The sequence below is a fragment of the Pleurodeles waltl genome, chromosome 6, assembly GCF_031143425.1.
Source record: "Pleurodeles waltl isolate 20211129_DDA chromosome 6, aPleWal1.hap1.20221129, whole genome shotgun sequence".
NCBI lineage: Eukaryota > Metazoa > Chordata > Amphibia > Caudata > Salamandridae > Pleurodeles > Pleurodeles waltl.
Window position 1 is genome coordinate 1,437,869,733 of NC_090445.1, and position 24,222 is coordinate 1,437,893,954.

Sequence of the window (24,222 nt, forward strand, 5' to 3'; positions counted from 1 at the left end):
TTGCAGTACTTTAGGTGGGACATTGGATAGGGCAATTTCTGAGAGAAGTGAAGGACCCCGTTTAGGATTGAAGTGAAGAAATGCTGATTTGCAGACCACATTTATTTGATGTATGAAGGAGAACTCCTGATCAATCAGCAAACCCAGTAATTGTGGTATTAACTTGGCAGTGCATGACTTATTTAAGGGAAAGAGAAAGTAACTTTGATGGTTCTGGATAAGCCTACTCAAGGCTTTCATAATGGATAAGGATATTTTTTGCACATTAAATAGTGTAGTCCAAATGAGCATTCGGAAACAGACAATCACACATTATCTCAGAATTCATTATTTCCTTTGTCCAAGAACGAGATACAAATGTATGGCCATATATCATGGCCTAGGTCTTTGACAATTTTATCTTACTACACTAGACTTTCAGCCTGCTCATGCAGTAATGGACTCCCCATGAGCTTGTGCTTAAATTAGACCACTGTCCAAGGGAAATAACATAATAGGAAAGTGATTAATGCCCAAGTTGGAAAAATGAATGCTGGTTCTTTAAGTCTGTGGTACAATGCTGTTCATTTACACTGGATGTCAGTCAGATACTCACATTTCCTGAAGATTGTATTTTTTATTACAAGGCTCACTAGATCAGAACTCTTGTGATAAATGTTGTTCAGACTAAGAAGAATTGGGGTAAACTAATAACTTTATCAAAGTTCCTTTTGAGATCTGAATCAGACAACCACAACCTGACCATACGAGATCAAAGTCATCTACCAAATTAATCATTCAAGGCTGCTGCTAATTGTGCTGTATTGCCTCGAGACCAACTATAAAGGGAACATGCAAGTTAAATTGTCACAGTGCTAACAAGCCAGCAAACTGCCTGCAGCTAAGAGGCAGTAGTGTTGAAAAGGAGTCAGCACCGAATGAAATTGTCATTCACTTGTCTACGTTAAATGGAAATTGCCACATCAGCACAACTAACATAACTGCATGTCTTGAACTGTACTTAAAGATGTGCCCCACGACTCTTGGAAAGGATACTTAATCCTGTTACACATTCATTATTTCTCACTGAAAGAGACAATACAAAAAAAGGCCCACGACCAGAAATGTTACACAAACACAACATGCATGACACTGGAGAGAAGTGAAAGAGCCTTCAAGATCCGAAGTCTTTTGAAGGAATGGAAATCACCCTCAACTATAGGTGGGTGTAGGCACACCTTTTGACTAGCGGAGCCTTGTGCTCTGCTGGTAGTGCAACAAATCTAAATTGTGGGGCACATGATTGGATATGAAGATTTCAAGTTCAATGCATGAGAGGTCGGGCAGGACAAAAAAAAAAAAAAAGATGAGCATTGGCAAAGGCAATATGTCCCATCTATACAAGAGCTATTGACTTTGGCAGTGTGTATTGCCATGTTGTACACCAGTGTGGCTGCGGTTCAGCATGGCAGAACTTTAGTAGCATGGACTGTCAGAGTGGAGTGGGGTAGTGGAGTCGATTTGTTGGAGTGTCGTGGAATAGGGAGGAGTAGAGTGGAGTGGGGGGGAGTAGAGTCATAGAGGGGAGTAGAGTTCAGTGGCAAAGAGTGCTGTAGAGTGCAGTGGGTGGAATAAGGTGGAGTGCGTTGGAGTGGATTGAGGTTGTAGGGTGAATTGGACAGGAATAGAGTGGGGTGGATTGGATTAGGGCAGAGTGAGGTGGATTGGATTAGGGCAGAGTGGGATGGATTGGGTGGGGTGGATTGAATGAGGTGGGGAGTATTGGATCGGGGTAGGGTGGGGTGGATTGAAGTGGACTGAAAGGGGGTGAGTGGATTGGACTGGGGCGGATTCGAGCAGGATGGATTAGAGTGGATTGGAGTGGGTAGTCTGGATTGGAGTGATAGGGCTGCGGTGGGGTGGACTGGTCTGGTTTGGAATGGGGTGGAATAGATTGGACTGAAGTGGGGTGGACAGGATTGGAGTTGGGTGGATTGGGACAGAATGGGTGGATTGGGGCAGAGTGTGGTGGATTGTTATAAGTGGGGCTGATTGGAGCGGGTGGATTGAAATGGGGTGGATTGCAGTGGAATGGATTTGATTGGGGTGGGATGGGGTGGGGTGTGTTGGATTGAATTGCAGTGGATTGGATTGTGGTGGATTTGAGAGGGTTGGATTGCATAGAGGTGGGGTGACTGGATTGGCCTGGGGTACATTGGACTGAGTGGGGTAAATTGCAGTGGGGTGGGTTGATTGGAGTGGGGTGGACTGAACTGGGATGGTGTGGGGTGGGGTAGAGTGGGATGGATTGGAGTGGGGTGGATTCGAATGGTGGGAGTGTATTGAAATGGGGTTGGGTGGGGTCGGGTAGACTGAATGGAGGACTGCACTGGAGTGGGGTAGACTGGAGGGGGTGGATTGCACTGCAGTAAAGTAGACTGGACTGGCGCGGGGTAATGTGGATTGGCATAGGGTGAACTGGATTGGAGTGGGGTGGATCCAATTAGGGTGGGGTAGGCTGGTGTGAGGTGGATTAGATTGAGTGGGGTGGATTAGAGTGTGGGGATTGGGCTGCGTGTGGTGACTGGTGTGGTGTGGACTGTAATGGGGTAGGGAGGTTTGGAGTGGGGTGAATTGGAGTGAGGTGGGGTGGACTTGACTAAGGTGGGGTGGAGTGGGATGGATTGGAGTGGAGTGGACTTAATTGGATTGGAGTGGGGTAGATTAAGGTGGTGTGGAGTAGGGTTGACTGGACTGGAGAAGGGATGATTACTATGGACTGGGTTAGGATGGGGTGGATTAAAGTGGATTGTATTGAGTGAAATGGATGGGGTGGTGTGGGTGGAATGGATTGGAGTGAGGGACTGGGAAGCGATGGACTTGATTGGATGTGGTGGACTGGACAGGAGAGGGGTTCAATTGATTCGGGGGGTTGGATTAGTTTGGAGTTGGGTTGGATGGATTGAAGTGGGGCAGGATGGACTGGAGTGGGGTACGTTGGATTGGGGTGGATCGAACTGGAGTCGATCGGCCCGCAGCGGGGTGGCTGGACTAGAGTCAGGTGTAATGGAGTGGAGTGCAGTGGATTGGAGTGGGTGGTGTGGATTGGAGTGGAGTGGAGGGTATTTAATTATGGTGGGCTGGGGTGGACTGGATAGGGTGAGGTGTATTAGATTGGAGTGGGGAAGGTTGGACTGGCTGGATTTGGGTGTACTGTATTGGAGTGGGTGGATTGTGATGAGATGAATTGAATTGGGGTGCGGTGAAGTAGATTTGAATGGGGGAACTGGAGTGGGGCAGATTGTTTGGGATTAAAGTGGAGAAGACTGGAGTGGGGCAGATTGAAATGGACTGGAGTAGGGCAGATTGAAATGGAATGAGTGGGGCAGGTTGTTTTGGATCAAAGTGGGACAAATTGGAGTTGGCAGATAGTTTTGGATTAGAGTGGGGCAGATTGGACTGAGGCAGATTGGAGTGTGGCAGATTGCATTAGGATTGGAGTGGGTTGGTGTGGGGTGTATTGGATGGGAGTGGGGTGGACTGGAGTGGGGTTGATTGGATTAAGGTAAAGTGGATTAGACTGGAGTGGGCCAGATTTGAGTGGGGCGGACTGAAGCGGGACAGATTGCTTTGGATTGGAGTGGGGCAGATTGGAGTGGGGAGGAATGGAGTGGGGCAGACTGTTTTGGATTGGAGTGGGGCGGATTGTTTTGGATTGGGTAGATTGCTTTGGATTGTAGTGGGGCAGATTGTTTTGGATTTGAGTGGAGTGGACTGGAATGGGGTAGATGGGAGTGGGGCATATTGTTTTGGGTTGGGGTGCACCATACTTGTTTTGGAGTGGGACAGAATGATTTGGAGTGGTGTACATTGTTTGGAATGGAGTGCGGCAGATTAGATAGGGGTGGTTTGGGAGTATTGCAGATGGGTGGGTTGGATTGGATTGGGGTGAGTGGTTTGGACTGGAGTGAGGTGGACTGGTGAGGGGTGAGGTTGTGTGGACTGTCGTGGATTGTATTGGGGCAGACTGGAGTGGGGTGGATTGGGGTCTACTGCACAACTGAGTGTAAAAGCATCATTTCAAATATTACACAGAAGAAAGAAACAATGTTGCTCTGCAATATTTAGAACAAGATAATCGTCCTCTTTTGAGAACAGTGCCCAAGAGCAAAAAAAAAAAAAGAAAACATGAGTGCAAAGTGAGCAAAGACAACTCTGCAAAATAAAAGAAAGTCGGCTATAGAAAATAAAACTGCACTTTGTTTGTCCTGCTAGGCACTTTTTTGCCAGTCACTAGTCTTCTGTTTGCAGGGTCCTAGAAGTTAAAAACAACAAAACAGTACCTCAAGCCCTTCGGGAGCAGCAGAGAGGCACTGATTAGGTTAAATCAATCAGTGCTTTGGCACTGCTCCACAGAGAGGAACTGAAATTAAGCTTGCCCTTCAGTGACTAATTACGAGGCTGTAAAGAAGAGTGCCATGACCTTATAAAAAGGGTAGGATTTTAACTTTCCCATGCAAGGATTTTCACCCCTACACACCAACATTTATCGCTCTGTGACATCCCTTCTCACATTGCTTCTCTACTTGAAACAAGTGATAGAACGCCTTAGATCATTGATTGGAATGCTCCACAGTTTCACACAGGGAACAAGAAATCTTAACAGTGAGGCCAGTGGGAGAACACCCCATTCTGTCCTCCCATCCTGACAATGAAGTACTACATTTCTAAGAATGAAGGCTTCGGTGAGAATGGTGCCAGCCCCCACAAGACTTTCAGGTAACTTGGGGAGTAAGGTGGTGACATTTTAACCCATTAAATTCCCTGAAGACAGTCATCATCTAAGGGGTCCTATCTAGTATGTGTTACAAGAGTATGGTAACTGCCATTAGGAGCAGCCACTGAATGATCATAGCACTATAAAGGACAAGTTGGTGGAGGAAAGGATTATGGGAGTCTTGCTAAAGACCTAAAAAGATAGAGCCATATTTAGATTAATGATTTTTGCTTTTTGCACTGGGGAGTGTAGTGGGATAGTAGAGAAATATTTTCAGCAAAGTGTGTCAGCATCCTGCCTAGGGTCGTTAAAGTTTTACAATGGTTATCAAATTGTAAACAATAGTTGCAAAAGAAAATATGTATTCACTGAAAGGACTGCTGAGAATGTATGACCAACCTCCTGTAATGGCAGAGGGGAAAGACACACAAAAAATACATTTAAAACAGCCTTTGACAGACAAACTAAAACAATACCTTACCAATATAATTCACACACTCTGACAGACTTCTTGAAGCAAAAGGACCTTCATATGCTGTCTTGCTCTTATCGAACAAATATACCATGTAGCTGTCCCAGCCCCTCTGCAAAAAAGAGAATAAAAGTTAGAGGATTAAAGAGTACTCAGATGCTTCGGCGCTTGCCCAGCAACAGGCCTAGATCAAAAGACATCAAGCAGGATGGTGGTGGCACACACAACTACAGGGAACAGATATTATTGAAGTTACAAGAAGTCTTACCAAGAGAAGTCAAAGACAATGAACTGTTCTGAGGGTCAGGCTTTGCAAAGTGGAATGAAGGGGGTCCAGGGGAGGGGCTAGCCATGGAAGTGGTAAGCTGTAGGGGAACGATGTGGATGTCAGTGAAACCAAGGCCACGAGGAGATAGCAGAGTGTTGTGTTTTACCAATGAGAAGAGAAGCAGAAGAAGTGGAGAAACGGCAATAGTACAGTGCTTCAACAGTAGGGGCTGTGCTTCTAAGACATCTTGCTTCACCATGGAACGAGGAAGCTGCGCACTGCCTGAAATGGGATACTTTTTAAGCAGACAGAACCACTAAGAAGGTGAGTGAGGCGCAAGACTTTGACAATATTATTAACGTGGCCCTTTTTTACTTAAGGTTATTTTCGAATTTTCACATAAACCCATTGATTTTTACACCGCATTTCATTTCTAATTAACTGTTGGAAGCCAAGAAAACTCCGGCCATGCGCAGCAGGACTTAGCTACTAGGCCTGTACCCATTCTCCACAGGGTCCACTGCAGGTACGCAGAGAGTTGTCTACCAAAACCTTTACTATTTTTTATTTAGGGAGCTTTTAAGATAGGGTGAGTGAACAGATGGGGTAAGGAGATGGTGTACTCACAAAGACATCTCCCTCTAACATTTTTAGGTTGTTTAAAAATATATAATGCCTCAATTTATGAGAAACTCAAATTTTTAACCCACTAGTTTTATACCTGTGTCAACTTCTCAGTTCTCATTTTCTTTAGCATGCTCCACAGGAAAGGCTTAAAAATCAATAGTTGAGATATCAAGAAAATACAGGAGTACCTCACTTTTGTCTTGAATAGAAAATGTTAGTGCTCTTGCTGTTGTTTCGAAATCTGCAGTTGATCACTAGGGAGTTAACTGACAAACTGCTGCTGGTGTTGAAAGAGCATGTTTCACTCTGCAATTCAGAATGTTTTAGTGATCTGGATCTGGAAAATATTTGAGAATTTGCACAAAGTGTGATCTGATTTTGGCTTTCTAAAGCACTAACCACAATTGCTATGACAAACGAACCGCCTCATTTTGCTTATTTCTGAAGTCAATGTTTTCAGTCTTACAGCTTTGAGGTATTTTGATGTGCCATGATTTTGTCATATACAGAATGTTAAAGCTCTAGTTTTTCACTGGAACACCGTGGTAAAGCTCCAGCAGAACAATAGACAATCAACAGACAAGTTGCTGCTGGTGTTGGACATACATGTTTTAGTCATCACACCAGACTTTTTTCAGACATTGATAAGTAATATATATGAGAATTTATAATTAAAAAAAAATGTGCCCTCATTTTAGTTTTCTAGAGCACTAACCATAATTTATATAGAAAAAAGTAACCCCTCATTTTGTTAATTTTCTGCAGTATCTTCTGTTGTGACTGTTTTCAGTTTTTCAGCATGGATTCCATCAAGACGGCTTTAGGTGTGCCACAGTGTGAGTGGTCTACTTGTTCACTAGAACAATGAAGGAAGATGCAAAAGAAACTGGTGAATATAAATTTTCAAAGCTATTGTTAAGGACACGGAGGTGAGGATTATGCATACACGTCCTTCACCTAATGAACAAATTACTTAGGTTTGGTAACCCCTTATCAGATGATCTAGCAGCAGATTCCTTTCAGTAGAATTATCCCAAGGTGTCAGACAGGATCCAGAAATGTTTCGTGAGCAGTACTCCTGCACGCCCCTAAGTGGCGTTGTTCACCTCCCTGTGGCATCGTCCGCAGTACCTATATAGGCGCCACCCGAGCCCACTCACAACAGTTTTTCTTACGACTTTCCACACCGGGAGCACATAGCCATGCAGAACACTGACCACTGGTGTGGAAAACTAGGAGTCTTAAAGGGAATAGCTCTGTCCCTAGAAATCCGTTTGCAAACCTGGGAGAATCAGTGGATCAGTAAGGAATCTGCAGCAAGATATAAGAAACGTGACAATCTGACAGATACTTCTATCTGCAGATTCCTTAACTTAGAATAGATACACAAAACAATACTCCCCCTCCCCCCAGAGGTGGGTTTGGGACACAACTTCATACTAAAAAGTTCTGCAGGAGTGAACAGGCAAACTGCTGATCCTTACGGACCTGACTGCTCAGGCAGTAGTGCTTGGTAAACATGTGCAGAGAAGCCCATGTTTCTGTCTGGCAGATATCCAGGACCAAAACTCTGCATGCTAACACAGTGGTCACAGTCTTAGCTTTGGTGGAATGAGCACAAAAGCTCTCTTGGAGTTGCTTCTTGGTCGATGCAAAGCAGATTTTATTGTAGAGCACGATCCATTGGAAGAAGGTCTACTGCTGCCATGGTCTTGCTCTTCTTCGCTCCAACATACCCCATGAACAGTTGGTTGTCCACCCAGAACTTTTTCATGCAGTGAGGACAGAATGACAATGCTCTTTCTGGGCACATCATGCTGAGCGTGGCAGAGCGTGAAAATTAGGCATGGTGAAGGACAGGCATACAAGAAAGGGAGTGACAACTTTCGGCAGAAAGTAAGCTCTAGTGCGAAGACCTGCTTGTCTGGGTAGATGTTCAGGTACAGAGGTTTGGATGACGAAGCCTGTAACTCACCGATCCTTCAGGCAGGTATTATTGCCACCAAGAAGGCCAACTTGATGGTAAGGAACCTAAAAGGACAATTGTGCAATAGCTCAAAGGGAGCGCTCAGAAAAGTTAAGACCAGATTAAGGCCCCAGTGAGAAATGATGAAGAGTGAGGGAGGAAACGTGTTGCAAACCTTTAAAAAATTTATTCACAACAGATGACTTGAAGAGGGACGGCTAGTCTGGCAAACACAGAAAGGCTGAGATGGCAGAAAGATAGCCCTTTAGAGTGCTCAGAACAGAGTCTTGTTGGGCAAGAGAAGGACTTGATAGAGCGGAGTACAAAGAGGGTCAACCTGTTACTCTGCACACCATGGCACAAGTGTGCTCCAACGACAGACGTATACCATCTTGGTAGAAGGACACCTGGCTGCCAAGATAACATTGCAGACTTCGATAGCTGTCAACTGTCGCCATGCAATCTCCATGCATGAATGTGGAGTGTTGACAGGTTCGGGTGGAGAACCCTCCACTGCTTCTGCAACAGAAGGGGCTTCAGTAGGGGCAGCCTGATCAGAGGACCGATGGCCATGCTCAACAGCTTAAGATACCAAACTGTCCGAGACCAGTCCAGAGGCACAAGGATGACTTTGGCCCAGTCGTTCCTGATCCTCTTGAGAACCCTGGGCAGCTGTGCTATGGGTGGAAAGGTGTACAGGTGGCCTGAGCTCCAGTCAAGACGTGTCTCCGAGCAAGAGCCACCTTGGAAACTCCAGCGGGCAAAACTGCTGACATTGCACTTTCTAGGTTGTGGTGAACAGATCTAACCAAGGCCCTCCCCACTGCTGAAAGAGACCTTGCACCATCTCCAGATGGAGACTCTATTTGTGATCTGCTTCACATCTTCAGCTGAGTTTGTATGCCCTGTCTTTAAGAGAGCCCACCAGGTGATAAACCACTAGGGATATGCCATGACATTCCAGCCATGTCCAGAGACACAGGGCCTCTTAACAGAGGGTCAAAGACCCCATTCAGCCCTGTTTGTTGCAGTACCACATAGCTGTGGTATTGACAGGAACACTTGCACTAGCCTTCCCTTTGTGGCGCGTAGAAAGCCTTTCAAAGCCAGTCGGATTATCTGGAGCTCCAGAACGTTGATGTAGAGTCCGGATTCTGCCAGAGAACAGAAGCCTCTGATCTTCACCTCTCCCGATGGCCGCCCCATCCCAGGAGTGCCGCATCTCTCACCAATGTCTAATCTGGTTGGGGAAAGAAGAGGGGTCTGCCGCTGACCTAACAATGGTTTGTCAGTCTCCACAGCAGGTCTTTTACAGTTCCCTCCAAGATCTGGGGATGTCAGAGATCCCCTTGATGCTTTGCTCACTGGAACTTCAGGTCCCACTGCAGATCATGTATATGCCAGCAGGCATAAGTCACAAACAGGATGCAGGAGGCCATGAGGCACAGCAGCCTCAGAGTCAGTCAGAATCAGTCTTACCAAAATCCAGGACAGAGGCTGAAACATCTGTATCATAGCCTGCATATCCTGGACCAGAAGAACTCTGAAGAAAGGGAGCGTTTGAGAGGGAGTCAGGTGTGACTCTGGCACGTTGATAATGAACCCCAGCAAATGCAGGAGGTCCGCGTTAGTCTGGAGATGGGAGACAACAGCCTGGGGCAACTCCGCCTTCAACAGCCAGTCGTCTAGATAGGGGAAGACTGGCACCCCTGATCTCTGCGGATAAGCTGCAACCGCGGCCATCACCTTGATGAATACATGAGGGGTGCTGGTAAGGCCAAAATGGAACACAGGGAACTGAAAGTGCTCATGGCCGGTGAACTGCAGGTAATGCCTGTGGGCAATCAGGACATGAATGTGGAATTATGTGTCCTGCAAGTCCAACGCTACCATCCAGTTTCCAGGATCCAGGGCAGACAGGACTTAAGCGCGCACGAACATTTTGAACTCCTCCTTTTTGAGGAAGAAATTGAGAGGGCGAAGGTCTAGGTCAGGACAATGGCCTCTGTCCTTCTTGGGCACCAGAAAGTAGCGAGAATAACAGCCACAGCCTACTTCTGGCATCAGCACCCTCTCTATGGTTTCCTTGGCCAAAAGAGCTGTTACTTCCTGGTGGAGCAAGGTAAGATAGTCCCCCAAAGGCCGGTCGAGAGAGGGTGGCATAGGCGGAGGGGTAGTTTCGAAGAGGAGAAAGTAGCCCCTCCGAACTATTTGAAGAACCCATTAGTTTTATGTTATAGACCTCCAGTAGGGCAGGTGATGGCATATCCTTTCTTTTTATGGGTACCCATGATGGTAAGGGGGCAAACTAAAGGGGTTGGGAGGCTGCAGCTGCTGTGGAGGTGGTGGACTGGCCCGAGTCACGGGTCTGTGGGTACTGCATTTGGAACCACGCAGAGGCTGGGAGGCCTGCATGTCACGGTGGCTGGGTGGGTAAAGACGTGGATGGAAGCCCCTTCTGGGGCTATGAAAGTGGCAAAAGGCAGACTGGCGAGGGGGCCATGGACAGGCCTAAGTACCTGACTGTAGTGCTGCTTCCCTTGCAGAGTTCCCGCGCTAAGTCTGCATTGTCCCCAAAGAGACAGGAACCATCAAAGAGCCTGTCCATAAGCAAGGGTTGGACATTCCCTGAAAAGCCAGTCGTTCCCAGCCAAGTGTGGCGCCGTAAGGCCACCATCCATGAAACTGCTCTGCCCAGCGAGTCTGTAGTATCCAATCCACATCTGATCATGGACTTAACCGAGTTTCTCCTGTCAGCAACAGCTTGGGAAACAATGGCCCGAGCCTCCTCCAGGAACATGGGCAGACCTGGGGGTCCCCTGGAGTGGGGCAGTGGACAACAGTCCTGTTCACAGAAGCCCATGTGCTGGGCTTGGACCAAGGTTCTAGCAGAACGTCTCTAAGGGCTTCATTAAAAGGGAGTAGCGGTTCAGAGGGGGGTCTCTCCCAGCTGCAGCTCCTCTGTCAGTGCAGTGGTCTTGACTGCCACAGAGGGCAACTCAAGGTCCAGGACCTCAGCTGCCCTCATCACCACCACAGCAAAAGACTCTCCATCCTCCTTAGCCACAGTAAGCGGAGAAAGCATGCCACTACCCTTATAGGCTGCTATTTTATGGCTAAAAAGGAGCCTATGCCTTTAGGAACTCAGAGACCACCGGTAACCCATCATGAACAGCTGATGGTAGTTGCTTCAGTTCTTTTGGAAGGCGCAGCTAGACTTATACAGTGTGTATCGATACCTCTGTCTATTCTCCCAGGGAGGAAGAAGGGTTGCTTATGAGTTATCATGGAAATTCCCCTACGAGAGAACTGGAGTTACAGGTAAGAAACCGTTCTTTCTCTCGTAGGGGATTTCCATGTACAGTCATAAGCACTGAACAGAAGAATAGCAAGCCCATCCCAGTAGAGGAAGAGAGAGAGGAAGAACTGGACAACATTCAAGCAAATAATTTCCTGAGGGAAGCCTGCCCCACTCAAGCATGTTCTTTGGCGTCAGAGTCTAGGCAGTAGTGTTTAGTGAATGTGTGAACGGATTTCCAGGTTGCTGCCTTGCAAATTTCTGGGATAGGGATATTGCACAGCAAAGCAGCAGTAGATGCTTTCCCTCTAGTAGTGTGCATGTTTGGTCTAATAGGTAGTGTTTTGTTAGCTTTTTGATAGCAGAATAGAATACATGAGACTATCCATCGCGAGATGGACTGCTTTGAGGTGGCTGAAAGCCTGTGCGCAGAGGACCATAATTGTTAAACAACTGGTCCAATTTGCGGATGGTTCGTGTTTTGTCATGACAGAACTTGATAATTCGTTTAACATCCAGGGAATGGAGTGATCTTTCCGCTGGAGTAGAGAGATTCTGAAAAAATGTAGGCAAAGAGACGGTTTTGTTAATGTGGAAATCCAAAACCACCTTTGGGAGGAATTTTGGGTGAGTCCTCATGACTACTTTGTTGGAATAAAATACTGTTTACGATTCATTTGAAATGAGTGTCTAGATTTCACTGACTCTACGAGCAGCTGTAATGGCCACTACGAAAACTGTTTTCTAAGATAAGTGTTGAAGAGAGGCCTTATGTATGGGTCCAATAGGGTCCTGCATAAGGTATGAAAGCACTATACTTGGCTCCCAAGGAGGAGAAGGGCACCTAATGGCAGGAAAGACTTTCTTCAAATCCTCTAAGAAATCCTTAATGACAGGGATTCTGAAAAAAGGTTTGTGAAGGACATTTTCTGTATGCAGTAAGACCTGCCACATGGACTTTTATAGAAGAGAACTACAAACAAGATTGTGCCAAATGGAGTAAGCATGGAAGTATGACACCTTTCTGGCAGGTGGAAGGGTCTTTCTTTTTCGATGAACATCCATATGCAAAATCTCTTCCATTTGAAGGCATATGTGGCCCATGCTTCGCTTCTTTAAGAATGTCCATGCAGTCTTGTGGAAGATTCAGGTGACCATATTGTACTAGCTCAGGAGCCATGCTGCCAAACTCAAAGAGGAGAGATTGGGATGCATCATCTGACCAACAAATTCTGTTAATAGATCCGCTCTGCATAGCAGCCTGAGATGTGGATGGTTGGGCCATTGAAGAAGGTTCATCAACCACCACTGACACAGTCACTTTGGAGCTATGAGTATCTTCTTGGCTCTCGACTGGGATAGCTTGATAAGAACTGCTGTAATTAGGGGAACTGGTGGACAAGCGTAGAGAATCCTCCCAGACCAACTGTTCCATAGGGCATTCCCCAGGGTCTCTGGTTGGAAGTACCTTGATGCAAAGTTTTGGCATTTGGTATTTTCTTCGGTGACAAACAAATCGATGGTTGGAGTTCCTCATCGCTGAAAGATGTCTTGAACAACATTGCTGTTTAAGGCCCACTTGTGGTTTTCATGGATGAGTCTGCTGAGAGAATCGGCTTGGGTATTGTGCTCTCCTGGAAGATGGGTCGCAGTTATTGACAAGCCCCTGGCTAGAAGCCATGTACAGATTGTCTGGGCTTCGTGATACAAGGGCCTGGACCTCGTCCCTCCCTGTTTGTTAAGGCAGTACTTGCTTGTTGTACTGTCCATCTGAATAAATAGGAAGTTGGAGGTGAACGATGGAAGGAATGCTTTCAGAACTAGATGACCTGCACGCAGCTCTAGGAGACTGATGTGATGACTACTCTCACTGTGAACAATTGCCCTGAATTTGGAGGTGGTCCATGTGGGCTTCCCATCCTAGTAGAGACACATCCATGACTATGGTCTGTGCAGGAATCTCCAGATGGAATGGTGTACCTCACAGGAGATTGGTTGGAGAGCATCACCATTTCAAGGACAGCTTTGCATGATGAAGCAGCTGAATCCTGTGATCCCGACTGCTAGTCAAATGATCCCACTGGTCCTCAAGGCATTCCTGTAGGGGTCTCATGTGAAGACGGGCACTCGGTGTGAGAAATATGCAGGAGGCCATCAAGCCTAGGAGAGAGGATATTGTTCTCACGGTTGGATGAGAGGTTTTCATGAGAGCTTGAGATTTCCGAAGGATTGACAAGCGTCTCTCCTCTAAAGGTCACACATTTGCTTGGAGGGTGTTGAAGGAGGCCCCCAGATAGTGTAACGGTCGCACTGGGACAGAGGTTGCCTTCGCATGGTTGACATGGAGACCCAAGAATTTAAAGAGATCGCTAGTCCAATTGTAGTGAAGCTGAGCTTGCTCATATGTGGACGCCTTGATCAGCCAATCGTCTAGAAATGAGTAGACAAATACTCTGTGTCTTAGGAAATGGGCAGCGACTACTGCCATGCATTTGGAGAACGTGCTGGGTGCTGACTTCAGGCCAAACGGAAGCACTTGATACTGATTACAGTTGTGCCCCACTATGAACCTCAGGAACTTTCAATGCTTTCTGTCTACTGGTATATGAAAATATGAGTCTTGAAGGTCGTTGGAGCAGAGCCAATCCGCTTGCTGTAGTTGAGGGCAAAGTTGGTGTAATGCCAGCATCCAGAACTTTTCTAGCTGAATCCATTTGTTGGCCGTTTTGAGACCCAGAATATGTAAGTGGTTCATATGGGCTCCCCATCCGAGGATAGAGGCATCCATGACTAATGTTTGAAGAGGAATGTCCTGATGGAATAGTGTTACCCACAGGATATTGGTTGGAGAGCACCACCATTTCAATGACAGGTTTGAGTGATGGGAAAGCTAAATCCTGCTGTCCCAACTGCCTGTCATCTGGTCCCACTGGTCCTCGAGGCATTCCTGTAATGGTCTCCTGTGAAGGCAGGCAATTGCTCTGAGGGATATGCAGGAGGACATCAAGTCGAGGAGAGAGGATACTGCTCTTACGGTTGGATGAGAGGTTTTCATGAGAGCTAGAGATTTCCGAAGGATTGATAAGTACCTGTCCTCCGAAGGACACATGCTTGCTGTGAGGGTGTTGATGGAAGCCCCCAAGTACCGTATCATTTGTACTGGGACAGCGGTTGAGTTCGCCTGGTTGATCTGAAGGTCCAGCCGTTGAAGGAGATTGCAAATCCAACTGTAGTGAAGTTGAGCCTCTTGAAACATGATCGCCTTGATTAGCCAATCATCTAGATGTGGGTAGACGAACACTTTGTGTTTTCGAAGGTGGGCAGTAACTACTGCCATACATTTGGAGAAGATTTCGGGTGCTGACTTTAGGCAAAATGGAAGCACTTGATGATAATTGTTGTGACCCACTATGAATCTCAAGAATTTCCAATGCTTCCTGGCTATTGGTATATGGAAGTAGGCGTCTCGAAGGTCGATGGAGTAGAGCCAATCCCCTTGATGTAACTGATGGTAGATTTGGTGTAATGACAGCATCCAGAATTGTTCTTGCCAAATCCACTTGTTGGCCAGTTTGAGTTCGAGAATGAGCCTGAATTTGTTCCTGTCTTTCTTCTTGATGAGAAAGCACCTGGAATAAATCCCAGTTACTTGATGATGAGGAGGAACATGCTCTACCGCCTGTTTCTGTAAAAGGATGCGTATCTCTGATTGTAATTGTGGGATGCTGAATCTGGAAGGCTTCGGCGGAATGGGCGGTGGGGGACTGTGAATCTGAGACAATATCCATTGCAAACAATATTCAGAACCCAGGTGTCTTGCACAATGTTTTGCCACTCTTCCAGATATCTACCGGAGTGGATAACGGAAGAGGGGGGAAGAGATGATTCAGGGTTTTGATCCTGTAGGTTGCTTGCTTGCCTGAGCAGTTAGTTGGTATGGCCTTCCTCTAGCTTGTCTCTCCTCTCGTAGGGCTGGTAGGATCGTTGATACTGCTGGGATTCTGCACCCGCAAATGACAAATTGAGTATCAGTTGTTGAGATTCTGGTTTCAGCAAGATGAGTCTGAGCCAGGAATGTCTTCGGAGAGTGACCCCATGGTAGTATTAGTGTGCCGCCAGGAGATAGAAGTCTGCAACTGCACTACTGATTTGGTTGTATACCATTAGGCCTTCACCGAGAATCTCATTAAAGGCTTCTCTTTTATCTCTGGGGAGATAGTCAACAAACTGTTGTAGTGACTGCCAAAGGGCTCTGTCATATCTGCCTAATAAGGCAGTGACACTTGCCACCTTCATTGTGGTTGCTGCAGTATTGCAGACTTTTCGCCCAAGAGAGTCCAGATTTTGGCTCTTGGTCTTGTTGAACTGTGGGTGTAGGGGGTTGTAGCATGCTGCTTTCACAGCTACCACCACAACAGAGTCTGGAGTTGGGTCAGTGCGTAGGAAGGCCATATCCTGATCTGAAGGACAATACTTTTTCTGGAGCATTGATGATGCAGGCTTGATTGATGATGGGGTTAGGAAGAGGTCCATTGCTGGCTCTGAGAGACCTGGAACCAAGGCTGGCAAAGGACGTGAAGCTGATCTCTGCTGCAATGTCTCGAAAATGACAGATGAAGGTGCAGACAATGTAATGTTTAACTTACTTGTACCTCGCACTAATACATTGTGGAAAGTTGAAATGTCATCCACCAGTGAGGTGCGTTGAGGTGGAGAATCTGTGAGAGTCGGTGAATATCTCCCTGTACTTGAGGAGGAATTATCAGTGGAGTGCTTGGATAGGGAACTTCTGTGATGATATCTGTGGTATCTCGATGCTGAAGAGGTACGCCCTGAACTCCGGTGATGATACCAGGAGTAGCGCCCTGAACGATGTCTTGAAGGAGACCAGGATCAGGGGCTTGCAGGGGCCGTTGGTGGTGGTATAGGAGAAGGCATCCTAGGTCTTGGTGCTGTAGGAGGCCGAAGGATAGGTTGAGGAGGAGGAAGCGTTGATGGCACTGGAGGACCGTCAGCTGGCGCCTACCTTGACGGAGGATAGGTGTGCCAATAGTCAGTCTGGTGAACTGTGGATGGCTCACTTCCTGTATTCATGATGAGTCAGAAATGGTGATAGACGTCAACCTTCCTCGTTCGCTGATCTACTTCCTGAGGGTGATCGACATCAAAGCCTGTCTTGACTGTGATCAAGCAAGTCTCAATGTCGATCTGGATCTTGCCGTTGTATGACCATGATATGTCGACTTCAATAAGGACCTGGACGGCAAGCATTGAGGGAGCACAGTCATTAGTAATCTCCTCTACGTCAATGCTCTTCAGTGCGACGAGAGTGCCTTAGTCGATCTTATTTGCACCGACGTCAACGTGCAACGTCTTTTCAACGTTGACCCATGGAGAGAAATGAACAGGCTGGCACTGCACTTTTTCTGGACACAGACGCTCTCGATGTTGACCAGGACCGATGATGTTTTTCAGGTCTTTTTTGACTGGAGAGCCCACCAGAGGCTGATGACACAGCCCTGGTAGAGGACTACGCCTCTCCACGCCCTGAGGTCCCATCGTCCTGGGCTACAGAACTCAGGGTACATACAAATGGTTTCCGATACCTGGGTGTATACATCACCGAGAATAACTGTCAAGCCTGGGAGGAGAACCTACACATGCATGGTTTAAGGCACCCAGCACGCACTCAGTGATAATCTGTGCCCATGCAGAGACAAAATTGGAAATTCTGTTTTCTACAGATGTATGGGCATTAGAATGGTGGACACTACTCGCAAATCTGTATGTGTTTGTGGTAATCAATGAGCGGAAACGTCTTCAATGCCACCATGTTGTAGGCTTTACTTCTGCCTCATGAGTAGCTATGTTCATAACAACATTGTCTGAATGGGAAGTGTTGTCACCCTTGTCTGCCATGTGGACTGTAATCTCCCATGTAAGCCTGGAAACAACTGGAGTCACAGAAGATAATGGAAGGAACAAATCTTCTTTGCAGGGCTGCTACCATGTATGTTGTACGCTTTTCAGTTTTAATACTTTGCAAGGAATTGTCCTCATGCTTGCCACACAAGCTGTTTCCGTTGAAACACATATCAAGCACTTTTCCCTGCACTTTGGGCCAGAAAAAAGTGCCCCTGGGCCAGACTTGCCTGATGTATCGCTGCTGTTGCAAGCTGACAACAAAAACAGCATTTATTACCTCCACTGTTGCATCAATGATGGAAGCTGAAGCCTTAGCTTCTTTTCTCCTTTCTTTAGGAATTAAATGTATCAGAGGTGAGATTCTATGCCACATTTGGCTCTCATAACAGCTTAGGTTGGCCAGTGTGTTTGCTGCATTTAAGGAAGTCGACACCCTAGAGATTACTGTGCAACTCTGCAATATCCCCCCATTTGCAATCTTGTGGGGAGGAGGCCTGTGTTATAGGATTTTTCACCACCTTGCTGCAATAACAGAGCTTGGCTTTGGTTGGCCGTTTAAACTTGCTGGTGCAGACTTTGGCACCGTATATATAAATTATTGAGGTGCAGCACCACTGCTTGTATAGAGAATGGATTCTGCAGGGGTTGGAGCCCTATTTTCACATATGATCTAGGACTGGGCTGCTCACTGAAATTACACACAAAACACTGCTGCTCTACCAAAGACATTGGAAGTTTGATCTCTTCTCCTTCCTCGAGTAAGATGAAGTCTCTCTATTCGTCGTCCTTTTCTCCTTCATACATATCCCAGCCTTTCTCCTCATCTAGATCACATTCCTGTGTTGGAGACACTGGGCAGGGCTCCGGTAATGACATTGGTTGATGTGCAGTTGGTGGTTAAGTATGCCCTTATGGGTGAGGTTTCGTAGACCTGCCAGGGGTTGTGTCAGTTAACATAGTGTAGGTGGCGGCAGAAGTCCTGCTAGAGGATCTGAGGAGGTTAAAGATGCTGAAGGTGAACCAATTTTCAGAATATTTGAATCAGCTGCTGCAGTGTGGTCATGCAGGCAACTGGTACCGGAGTTACATGTTCAGTGTATGATGCCTGGGCTCATACCTTGGCACACAGTCACTTGGACGGCCGTCAAATGAAAATCTTATTCCTCATATCCCATTAGTAGCATGAGTCTCCTTTCTCATCTTCGTAGACCCCTTCTTCGTATTCTGGCATGTAGCACACGTTCAATTGCACAGCACTACATGCCTCATCCAATAGTTTATTTTCATCGTCGACAGCAGCCTTAAGCTCACAGTCCAATATACAGGGAGTGCAGAATTATTAGGCAAGTTGTATTTTTGAGGATTAATTTTATTATTGAACAACAACCATGTTCTCAATGAACCCAAAAAACTCATTAATATCAAAGCTGAATATTTTTGGAAGTAGTTTTTAGTTTGTTTTTAGTTTTAGCTATGTTAGGGGGATATCTGTGTGTGCAGGTGACTATTACTGTGCATAATTATTAGGCAACTCAACAAAAAAAAAATATATACCCATTTCAATTATTTATTATTACCAGTGAAACCAATATAACATCTCAACATTCACAAATATACATTTCTGACATTCAAAAACAAAACAAAAAAAAATCAGTGACCAATATAGCCACCTTTCTTTGCAAGGACACTCAAAAGCCTGCCATCCATGGATTCTGTCAGTGTTTAGATCTGTTCACCATCAACATTGCGTGCAGCAGCAACCACAGCCTCCCAGACACTGTTCAGAGAGGTGTACTGTTTTCCCTCCTTGTAAATCTCACATTTGATGATGGACTACAGGTTCTCAATGGGGTTCAGATCAGGTGAACAAGGAGGCCATGTCATTAGATTTCCTTCTTTTATACCCTTTCTTGCCAGCCACGCTGTGGAGTACTTGGACGCGTGTGATGGAGCATTGTCCTGCATGAAAATCATGTTTTTCTTGAAGGATGCAGACTTCTTCCTGTACCACTGCTTGAAGAAGGTGTCTTCCAGAAACTGGCAGTAGGACTGGGAGTTGAGCTTGACTCCATCCTCAACCCGAAAAGGCCCCACAAGCTCATCTTTGATGATACCAGCCCAAACCAGTACTCCACCTCCACCTTGCTGGCGTCTGAGTCGGACTGGAGCTCTCTGCCCTTTACCAATCCAGCCACGGGCCCATACATCTGGCCCATCAAGACTCACTCTCATTTCATCAGTCCATAAAACCTTAGAAAAATCAGTCTTGAGATATTTCTTGGCCCAGTCTTGACGTTTCAGCTTGTGTGTCTTGTTCAGTGGTGGTCGTCTTTCAGCCTTTCTTACCTTGGCCATGTCTCTGAGTATTGCACACCTTGTGCTTTTGGGCACTCCAGTGATGTTGCAGCTCTGAAATATGGCCAAACTGGTGGCAAGTGGCATCGTGGCAGCTGCACGCTTGACTTTTCTCAGTTCATGGGCAGTTATTTTGCGCCTTGGTTTTTCCACACGCTTCATGCGACCCTGTTGACTATTTTGAATGAAACGCTTGATTGTTCGATGATCACGCTTCAGAAGCTTTGCAATTTTAGGAGTGCTGCATCCCTCTGCAAGATATCTCACTATTTTTGACTTTTCTGAGCCTGTCAAGTCCTTCTTTTGACCCATTTTGCCAAAGGAAAGGAAGTTGCCTAATAATTATGCACACCTGATATAGGGTGTTGATGTCATTAGACCACACCCCTTCTCATTACAGAGATGCACATCACCTAATATGCTTAATTGGTAGTAGGCTTTCGAGCCTATACAGCTTGGAGTAAGACAACATGCATAAAGAGGATGATGTGGTCCAAATACTCATTTGCCTAATAATTCTGCACTCCCTGTATGCACATGAATGATTAAATATTTGCGAGTGCAAATAGGTTAGAAGAGCCTTCAGGAAAGGCAAAAGAGGCAAAACCATCATCGTCATCAGTACTATTGCCACTGACATGGCGGTAGTTTTCGTGATCGACAAGGAGGCTGGTTTAGCCTTAGACAGGGTTTTTGGAATCGTCGGCTATGACTGTCTAGGAGTTGTCTTTGACGGGATTGTCGATACTGCAACAGTCAACAGGCTCTTTTTAACAAGACTGGAGGATTTCGCCTGTGAGACTGTACTTGACAACAACGTAATAAAATAGGGCTTCTTCATCATGGATGAATGTTCTTCATCTATAACGAGGGAACATACCCTTTTGGAGGGGAGCACATTCTTCTTTTGAGGAACAAACAAGACCATTCTCCTTTTGATCGCTAAGTGTCTTAGAGTGTAACGTCATGCAGATGTAAAACTGAGATGGCTTGCGACATGGATGAAGACAAATGCACTGAATGAAACAGAAGTCGAAATCCAAAAGTATTAAGGCTTGAAATAGGTAAGAGCAGAGCTCACAATAAAAATGCCCTAAAACACAAATCTTAGGTATGGGGGGGCCCTAGGGGAAGCATAGCGTTCTACACCTTAACGACATTGGTTGAAGTTGGTGTTGTTTCGAATAATGTGGATATGGTACTAAAAAGAACTTTTCTTGAGGCCAATAGCTATTTTGACATTGCTTGCTGCCGTTTACAGTTACAGGAGATTTCCAGATTGACAGTGTGAAAGGATTCATTCATGTGAATTAATGAAAGATCCAAAGCTGGACAGCTTACAGTACTGCTGAATTAATCTTACAATCTCAACAATAAATACAGACTTTTATAGGAAAGACTGGTAAACTGGGCATGTGACAAGATAAACATACTCCATAAAAATAGCTGATAGAATAGGGGGCAAAAAAGACGTTATTCCTTAAGAATTTATCAATAGATCATTTAATACAACATTGTTATAAGAAACTACATTTCTTCAATTTGATAGCGATCATTGACCTGCCTTCTGACTATCACTGAATAGCTATCTGGAATGTGGGCATTGGAACTTATGTTCAGACTCACTTGTTAAATGTGTCAGTAATCATAAGCTGTATGGGTAATAGGGTATAAGCTTTCTTTGGTATTAGAAACAATAAATCAAAAAAATCCTGATATTTTACAGGTAAAGTTACATTCTCTCTCGCTCCCTTCAAAGTTGTAGCCAGGCTCCCACTAGGAACATTAGCTTAGGTTTGTGGAGTACATGGTTTTAGTATAGTAAACATTGTTGTCACTTCCATGAATTGGAGATCTCAGTGAATATATTAAGCACCCCACTTGAGAGGAATCATTTTTGTTCAGTGTTTTGAACCGAACCACAACTTTCTCTGAAACAAGCTGATGCAGAGGGGAGGAACTGTGTAAGCGAAAGTGTAAGCAAGTCATTACCTATAGCCACTTTATTTTACACTTCTATCTTTTGAAGAGGTTTAGTACAATAGAAATTGGCATGCAAGTGGTATCTGTACACGGGATGGAAATGTTCATGCTTGGTTCACTTGCAAAATGAAAAAAAAAACACTACTGCCACAAAAGAGTTTGGAATAGGCCGTTGCAGCAGATATCACTACAGACCCAACTACGTGAGAAAAATGCTGAAACAGGATAAGCATTGTCAAATGTAACCAAAACAGTAAGGCATACATTGTGACACTCATCAAAAAACAAAAGGGTCTCACCACTCCATCAATGACACACTGAGAGGCTGGTTTGCGAGGGTCAAGAGATACACCCATTTCCAAAAGCAGCTCCTGGTTGCAGGCATTGATCTCTGTCTCTTGCTGAATCCGAGACTGCAGGCTGTGCAGGCTTTCATCAGGTTTCAGAGGGAAGGACAGAATCTTGGCAGAGGTCATATTCAGAATGTGCACTACCTGGAAGAGATCATAATGAGTAAAGCATATTATAGTGTACAACTGCAAGGACTTCAGCTGTAATTGTTGAATATTAGTTACTACGATGTTCCTTTGGTACTACCTCATAATGACATCAGACACATGGAGCATCCTCCCTCCTTTTACACTCAACATTCATACATTCTCTTTCTATTGTCACCCCCTCCCCAAGAAGAGTGATTCACGCTACACAATTTCTATGATTTATTTACAAATGAAATAAAAAGCATAAGTCGAGTGCTTTGAATAAAAAAAAAAAAAATCTGAATACTATTCCAGTGATGAGTCAATTATACTTAATTGGGCCATCGAAACCAATCAGTGTTGACAATCAATTAAAATTTATTAAAATATTATGGTTGTCAGGAGCCAATGTCACTCTTAAAACGTAAAAGGCAAGGAGGAAGAAGGGTTAAATTAAAGAGGACATGTTCATGAGATCAGCAGATAAATGTATTTTCAAGGAGTTACTCTTTACAGTGTGGCTAGAACCAAGACCACAGAGCATCTCCAATAAACTGTTCAACAGAGCACATGTTCTTTTAAATTAAATATTTACTGTGACCCACAGCTGTTAATAATATCTTTGTTAGTGTGCTTTTACATCCCGTTTTGCTGCAACTCTTAAGAGGAACAGTTCTTCAGCCTCGAACCTCCATTGGCAAGTAATATAGCTATTCTTAGTGTAGCTTTTGTTAGGGCTTCCTGGTAGTACCTTAAACTACTCCCGCTCTGATTGGACCTGGATCTCAAGCCCGTTACGTTGGGGGTCGGGGATCAGGTCAATCCTTTATTGGCTAAGACTTTGGGTCTCCCCTGAGTTATATTCATACCGTGATGGGCTTAAGCAGGTGATAGGCATTCCTGGTTCTGAAAACATCACCTGGTTAAGGTTTGTTAAAGATCTATTAATGGAATTGGGAGGTGGTGCACTGCGGGAGAAACCAGAGATAGCCCTAGTCATCAGAAAGATAGAACTAAAACGGTTGTGTTGGCAGCATAAATTGGCCCAACTTGTGGTTCTCCCAGGGCACAGAACCTTAATTAACTCTTTCTTCCAGTTTAAGGATGCCTTGAGGTTAGAACAATCCTTAGATGAAATAGGTCCCCCTTTGCCAGGAAATTGTATCTCCAATAAGATCTAGCTTCTTACCAATTGCAGCTTTTACCTGTACCCGGGCTAATAAGGCCTAGTCTGCTAGGAATGCATGTGAACTGTGTGGGGCGGCCAGGGAGCCAAAAGAGCATATAATTTTTTTCTGTTGGGCCTGCATTAAGAGCAGGAAAAAATTGTGTATTCCTGTGTGCCGGCTTTTAGGGGCGAGGGAACACCGAACTGCACTGAGAATATTGAAGTCTGATGCTAGACACAGCTTGGCCTATGACATCTTGCGCTTCCTACTGACAGTTTGGAAGATCAGGAAAAGACAGTATGTACCATTATCTTAAGCACTGGCTTCTGTCAATTATGCGGTCTTTGACCTACTGTCAGCGCATCTCTGGCTACCAAACCAGGGTGGGGTTCAGAGGTGGGCCATGGTTTTAGCTTATATGTTTGTGTGGGAGCTCAGTACCCCATTTCTTAGATCTATAGCAGAGTTGGACGGGCTGTGGAGTGGATCGTTGTAACCATCTCCATCTAATTTTTACTTTTTTATTGGTTTATCTTGTATGGTCGTATATGTTTTATTGAACATATGTCTGTGTAAGAGTATTTTTTTTTTTTTACCTTGCTATGCTCTTATGGCGGAACTGCCGAAACATTTTATGATAATGATAAATCACAAAAGGTATAATGTTCACAAGTGGTGTGAAGTATACAAAATTGTTATGGGTAGAACGCTTGAATTAATCTCAGCCACTGGAAATCACTGGGGTCTCAACCCAAACCACCATTATTTTGTACACCAAGCCACCTCAGTTTGGACCCATCTGTACGCAAATCAGTCTTGGACCTGCTCCAATGGGAATAGACCAGCCTAAACTGCCAACCCAAGCCATCCCTGAACAAGAATACAAACAACTCAGTAACGGTTTAGCTCTAGTTATGGGCACAT

At 45.3% G+C, this 24,222-nt stretch overlaps 1 protein-coding gene across 1 annotated transcript in view; it reads right to left on the minus strand.

Moving 5' to 3' along the window:
• The window catches only part of LOC138300931 (inhibitor of nuclear factor kappa-B kinase subunit alpha-like), a 417,875-nt gene that overhangs the window by 266,365 nt on the left and 127,288 nt on the right, over window positions 1–24,222 (minus strand). The window contains exons 10-11 of the mRNA XM_069240833.1: window positions 21,950–22,144; window positions 5,238–5,340 (exon numbers count right to left, since the gene is read on the minus strand). Coding sequence (XP_069096934.1) covers window positions 5,238–5,340; window positions 21,950–22,144 — 298 coding nt within the window. The remainder of the gene's footprint in view (window positions 1–5,237; window positions 5,341–21,949; window positions 22,145–24,222) is intronic.